General features: G+C 42.7%; 1 protein-coding gene across 1 annotated transcript; it reads left to right on the forward strand.

The window, feature by feature from the left end:
• The first annotated feature begins 807 nt into the window (after positions 1-807).
• On the forward strand, positions 808-6,236 carry LOC125528466 (pyruvate kinase 1, cytosolic). The gene is made up of 16 exons (XM_048692938.1): positions 808-1,094; positions 1,231-1,327; positions 1,440-1,537; positions 1,695-1,850; positions 2,034-2,111; positions 2,236-2,367; positions 2,518-2,598; positions 2,773-2,844; positions 2,982-3,071; positions 3,545-3,689; positions 3,811-3,899; positions 4,146-4,241; positions 4,377-4,444; positions 4,531-4,630; positions 5,272-5,331; positions 5,843-6,236. Exons 1-16 carry the CDS (start codon positions 1,026-1,028, stop codon positions 5,993-5,995), a joined length of 1,584 nt encoding a protein of 527 aa, XP_048548895.1. The 5' UTR covers positions 808-1,025; the 3' UTR covers positions 5,996-6,236.
• The last annotated feature ends 314 nt before the right edge of the window (positions 6,237-6,550 follow it).

A 6,550-nucleotide genomic window follows, 5' to 3' on the forward strand; every position in this document is an offset into this window, starting at 1 on the left:
CCGCCCCCCCCCCCCCCCCCCCTCGGTGCTCCTTGCGCAAGTATAGCATTGCAACACCTCGATGATGAGGGGATCAACTAGAGCACCACGTCTCTTTTTAGGAATATGTGTTTTGCTTCTTCTTTACTTTAGATAGACAGGTCGAGCGGCAGCGAGTAGTCTGCATGACAAACGAGTGGGCCTCTAGCCTCTAATCTAGAAAGGTGTTAGGCGGGGAGAATATTATTCCATCTTTAGAAAACCGCCACCATCGTCTCATCTCTCTAAGCAGTACACAAACTTTAAAAATAAATTCCACTCATTGACGAGGGCCGAAATGTATCACGCCTCCGTAGCCCTAAAGGGACACGAGACGGGGTGGGCAAACTACGGCACCGACCGGGAGGCACGAGTAACCCCAAGCGGCCAAGGGGTACGAGCCCTACGTAAAATTATGGCGAGACAACTACAGTGATGCTGATATATTTTACTCGATATGGAAAGACAAACTTGGGATCCTGAGGCAATATTAAGTCGCAAGAAATGGTCGCTATCTACGGTCATAAACATTGTTCTCCAAGAAACAAACAACGAGAACAACGGTCCCACCCACGCGACCTGCAGCGGAAGAGAATGAGAAAGGAGTCAAAACTTGTTCGAAAAGTCAATGATTTTGCCCCCGCTCTTTCTTTCCGCCCGGTCCGGGTCGGCCCGCTCCGGTGTCCGGCCCATCGCAGTAGAAAAAACAGGCAGCGGCCGTCAAAACCCGCGTGTCGCTGTACCACCTCTTCGGCCCACCGGAAGCCAGATGCCGCCTCCTGGCTCGAGGTCGCGGGGTTAATAAAAAGACAGGAAAGGAGGGGAGGAGGAGGAGCATCCCGCACCGCATCGCACTAGGTCTCGAACATTCCTCTTTCTCTCCCTTGCTTGGGGAAGAAGAAGAAGAAGAAGAAGAAGAAGAAGAAGAAGAAGAAGAGAGGGCGAGCGCCCCCGCCTCCCGACGCCGTCGCCCCTCGCCGCCGATCTGATCTCAGGAGCCAGCGAAGATGCATTCCACCAATCTGCTCCTCGAGGAGCCCATCCGGATGGTCTCCATCCTCGAGCCATCCAAGCCGGTAAGCGTCCATCCCCGCCCCACGCTCTCTCCGTCGGATTTGATGATCTGCGTGGGGATCAAACCCTAATTGCGGCCGCTCGACTCTCCTGATCGGCGTTGGATCAAACCTTAATGATGTTTTATTTGTAAATCAGAACTTCTTCCCGGCGATGACGAAGATCGTGGGGACGCTGGGTCCGAAGTCCCGGTCCGTTGAGGCCATCTCCGCCTGTCTAAAGGCCGGCATGTCTGGTTCGTATAATCGTATCTTCTTCCGCGACAGCGGAGTGTCTTTCTCTCTTAATTAATTGTTTTTCTCTTTTCTAAATCTAACATTGATTTTCTGTGTTTTCTTTTCTTGCAGTGGCCCGTTTCGATTTCTCGTGGGGGGATGCCGCGTACCACCAGGAGACACTCGAGAACCTCAAGCTCGCCATCAAGGCCACCAAGAAGCTATGTGCTGTAAGTGCTGTCACAACCAACGCTGATTTGTGGCCATAAGTCGTGATGAAATCAACTTTGCCTACACACACCCAAACATGCCACTCAGAGTGGATCTGATGTTAGCTAGGTGAAATATGTTCTGTGGAGCTTGACGATTGGGTATTTTTTTGGACAGGTTATGCTCGACACTGTTGGCCCTGAGTTGCAAGTGGTGAACAAGAGTGAAGTCACAATCTCGCTTGAAGAGAACGAGTCTGTTGTTCTCACCCCTCACCAGGGCCAGGAGGCCTCTTCCAAGTTGCTCCCTATCAACTTCGCTGGACTCGCCAAGGTAACCCTCTTCTATCATCTCGCCGAATCTTGAGCTGTCTGTATTTAATTGTATGCGACGGTAGCTGTAAGCAGATCCACAGTTGTCTGTCTGTTTTATAATGTTTGTCATTTGTTGTCGCATTAAGATGTCCACTTGTATCTCCGCATGGATAAAATCAGAGCTATCATTTGTTCTTTGCAGGCTGTGAAGCCCGGAGCCACAATATTCGTTGGGCAATATTTGTTCACGGGCAGTGAGACTACATCAGTTTGGCTGGAGGTAGAAATCTTTGACATGCTACAATTAAGCGTTTTGTCATATTTGATGTGTTATATGCATGTTGCATGATCTTTCTTAGTGTTCACCAATTTCTGCTACCAAAACTCTCAACTGCCTGATGTAGGTTTCTGAAGTTCAAGGGGATGACGTGGTTTGCGTGATCAAGAACTCAGCTACCCTGGCTGGGTCACTCTTCACATTGCACTGCTCCCAGATCCATATCGACATGCCCACGCTGTCTGATGAGGATAAAGATGTAAGGAACTCCTCCCAAGAATATCTCTCGCTCCTTGTATTCTCTCCTTTATTAGAACTTGGCGACTAGACTTTAGATGTTTTTTTTCTTTAAACTGGAACTCCTTGCTGTAATCCATTATATAACTTTATGAGCATGCACCACTTCCAGGTTATGAAAAAATGGGGTGCTCCAAACAAGATTGACTTCCTCTCTCTTTCTTATACAAGGCATGCAGAAGATGTGCGGCAAGTAAGTAACTCATTACGTGGATATTTAGAGTGTACTACTTCACAGTGCCATCTTTCCCAACAGATTGATTTTTTTTTTGTATTTATATTTTGTTGAATAGTATCACATGTTTGTTTGCATTTCATACTTTGGAAAAATGTTCCTAACATTGATGGTATTTTTCCTGCAATACAGGCACGGGAGTTCCTCTCTAAGTTAGGTGATCTTAGCCAAACTCTGATTTTTGCCAAAATTGAGAATGTGGAGGTAATTTCAACATATCCTTTCAACATTCCTGAGCAACATTGATTTGGTTACTACATATTCACTCCTTACAATAGTCATTTAACATTCCCGAGCAACTTCGATATGATTACCACCTATTGACTCCTTATTCCTTGCAGGGTTTGAACCATTTTGATGAGATCCTGGAGGAAGCGGATGGTATCATTCTGTCAAGAGGGAACCTTGGAATTGATCTTCCACCTGAAAAGGTTGGCTATCTCAACCTTCACAATGCATTATCTCTTAACTTGTTGTTTTAGGTAGCGAAAAATTAGAGACAATCACCCCAATGCATTGTTTCTCAAGGGTCATATCTAAATGATATTGCATTTAATTAGTTTATGAATCTTTTTTACATCTCAACATTGTGCCCTAGTTGTGGAGAAAAGGAAAGAAGAGGCAAATAGGGCGATAAGCCACAAAGGATCAGACCATTAGTTACACTGCACAGGAAAACGAGCTAAGAGCTGTATCTATATCAACATACAGATCCACTCTCGTTCTTTTTTAATTACAGAGCCAAGTATTGTGAATGCCCTTGGCAGTTGTGAAGGCCTTTTGCTTGATTAACATGTATTTTTCCCATTTGCATGACGCTTAGTGATGATTTTGTGTGCTTCAGTTAGATTTGCTTTAAAAAAATCAAGGGTCTCTATTGAGTACTACTTTGTTTGTTCTTTAGGTGTTCTTATTTCAGAAGTCTGCTCTGCACAAGTGCAACATGGCTGGAAAGCCTGCTGTTGTTACTCGTGTTGTGGACAGTATGACGGACAACCTAAGGCCTACTCGTGCGGAGGCAACTGATGTGGCAAATGCGGTGCTGGACGGTTAGTTTTTGCCTCTTGCAGATATCTTATACTTTGGTGATCCTGTACAGCTGCTCATTACTGCACCCAAACAAACTATAATTACACAAGCTGTAACATGAATTACAATCGTTTTGTTCAGGTAGTGATGCCATTCTCCTTGGTGCTGAGACTCTCCGTGGGTTGTATCCAGTCGAGACTATTTCAACAGTGGGCAGAATTTGTGCTGAGGTGACTTTCTTTGGAGTTCTATGTTCTCTTGATAAACACAGCCTGTTTGGGAGGGCATTTGTTGATAAGTTCCTTTCTATAGTTCAAATCTGACTTCAATAGTAAATGTTGCAAATAAATACTTTCTTCCGAACAGCCCCTAAATGCGCTCTCAACAAGTATATCTTTGGTACTCTAATGGAAATTCACTGCTTACTGCCTTCTCTCTTCATATTTGGTGATATATTTTCATGAATTGTTTCACAGGCTGAGAAGGTCTTCAACCAAGATTTGTATTTCAAGCGAACCGTGAAATATGTGGGAGAACCCATGACCCACTTGGAGTCTATTGCTTCCTCTGCAGTGCGTATTTTGTTTCTTTTCATTTTCCAACCTTTTGTTAGTGTTAGGGGAACAATTTCTGTCTTCCATTGATTTAATATCAGCCTGTGACACTTGGGTTTATAAGTCTGAAATAATTTGCTACGTATTTGCTAGGTGCGGGCTGCTATTAAAGTTAAGGCTTCGGTCATCATTTGCTTCACTTCATCTGGACGGGCTGCAAGGTAGAAAGATAAGAGTATTTCTTCTTAACAGGCTTCTAGTTTAATGGCAGTTGATTCATATATTATGTCGTATCTGGTATCTGCAGGCTAATTGCCAAGTACAGGCCCACCATGCCTGTCCTGTCCGTTGTCATTCCTCGTCTGAAAACAAATCAATTGAAGTGGAGCTTCACAGGTGCATTTGAGGTATGTTTACAGCCTTTTTCCTTGTAACCTTTTTGCTACCTTCTTCTGTATGTGCTATATCTAGGTAATGATTCAGAACTAGCATGCTGTTCTTCAACCTTAGAAAGATAACTTTAGGCTATAGTTTTTGTTAATGACAAATCTAACATTGAACCTTGCGCAATTGTGCAACTCAATACAGAGGAACTATATATAAGTATTTGCCATGTAATGCTAGAAAAGGGCACTTCGTTTCTAGATCCTTATTTTCTCTTGGCAGAAGATTGCTGTGTGTATTGGTCCTTTATTTTTACATGGTGCATAATTTCTACTACCTCCGTTTCAGTTTATGTATTTCTAGATCATCTGTTTGACCAATGAAATATGTATTATATGCTGAAGTATACAATCAAAAATTGTATTTGAAACAGGCTTTGTCATGGTCAAATCGATTATCTGAAAATACTTTTGTGCCTAACAGAACGAAAAATTGGGAGTATAACTAGACTGCTAATTAACATGTTCTGTAGAATTTCCCTAATGAGGAACAGCATGTTCAGCTAGACTCACTAATTAACATGTATACTACCATATAATTTTCTCTGATAAGAAACAGTAAACCTCTGTGTTTGGCTCATATTTGTTGCATTATCTTACTGCAGGCAAGACAATCACTCATAGTTAGAGGCCTCTTTCCCATGCTTGCTGATCCACGTCATCCGGTGAGTTAACCTGCCTTTAGTTGGATACATTAATATAAGCATATATTTTGCAAACCATTCTTTGGTTGTTCTTCTCAATTTTTTATAATAATATGAAAATAGGAACTACCTATGAATATGAACGCGCCCTTGTTCTGGACGTAAAAGGGAACATAATGTCAGTTGGCGTTGGTGCATATTCCAAATATTTGAAAACTGAATGCTTTACATACACTAGGCCAGTTAACTTCTTAATCCTTACTCTTAACAAATTAGCTATTACGGTAACGCTAGACTGCAGTTCACTTTCGAACTTGACTGGTGGTATGCTGGTTTGTTGACTCTTCTGTACTATAAACGCAATACGTGAGCTTATAAGCTGGTGTGCACCAGTGATGCTGATGTTTGGAGGTCTTTCATCTTGCATCCACCTTGAATTATTTGGTAGCTAGAATTCCTTTATTTGGACCCAACTAGGAACATGCTCGGTCTGGCTGGTGATTTGTACTGACATTGTTTCTCTGCCCTGCAGGCTGAATCTACTAGCACTACAAATGAATCAGTGTTGAAGGTTGCTCTTGACCACGGCAAAGCATCTGGTGTGATCAAGTCGCATGACCGTGTCGTCGTGTGCCAGAAAGTGGGAGATTCCTCTGTCGTGAAGATCATTGAGCTGGACGACTAGGCAAAATTAGCCTTTGCTCAGGGCTTGCCAGATTTTTGACTAGGCCAAAACGTTGCTTGGTGGCTATGTATAATTCTATCTATAGTTTTGCAAAACGAGCAGTTTTTCCTATGGTGTCATCATAGGATCTGCGGTTATCATTCTGAAACCTACGCTAGTTATTATGGATATGTCCTCAGATTTTACTGCAGTGTAGCGAGTAAATGATCTGATGGAATAATGATATCAAAACTTTGTGACCCTTATTGTTGTCGCTAAGCCTATGTTCCCATTTACAGATTTGGGTGTGATCCTGAGGTTTTAGGATGTTCTTATCATCTTATGACTGTCAGTTGGAGAATTCTGGTATATTTTTCTTTGCGGATTGGTATATAGAGACTAAAAAAATAGTTCTTTATTTCTTTTTGCCGCCAGGAAGTTTTCCTTTCTGGCGATGTTTATTCATGACAATGTCAATTGAGTTTGACTAGATATGCCGTTGCAACGGGAGATAAAATACTATGCATTTAAAGTCAGCAAGAATTATATGTGCAAACAAAACCCTGTGTGCACATG

Source organism: Triticum urartu, unplaced genomic scaffold (assembly GCF_003073215.2).
Source record: "Triticum urartu cultivar G1812 unplaced genomic scaffold, Tu2.1 TuUngrouped_contig_4893, whole genome shotgun sequence".
In the NCBI taxonomy this organism is placed as follows: domain Eukaryota; kingdom Viridiplantae; phylum Streptophyta; class Magnoliopsida; order Poales; family Poaceae; genus Triticum; species Triticum urartu.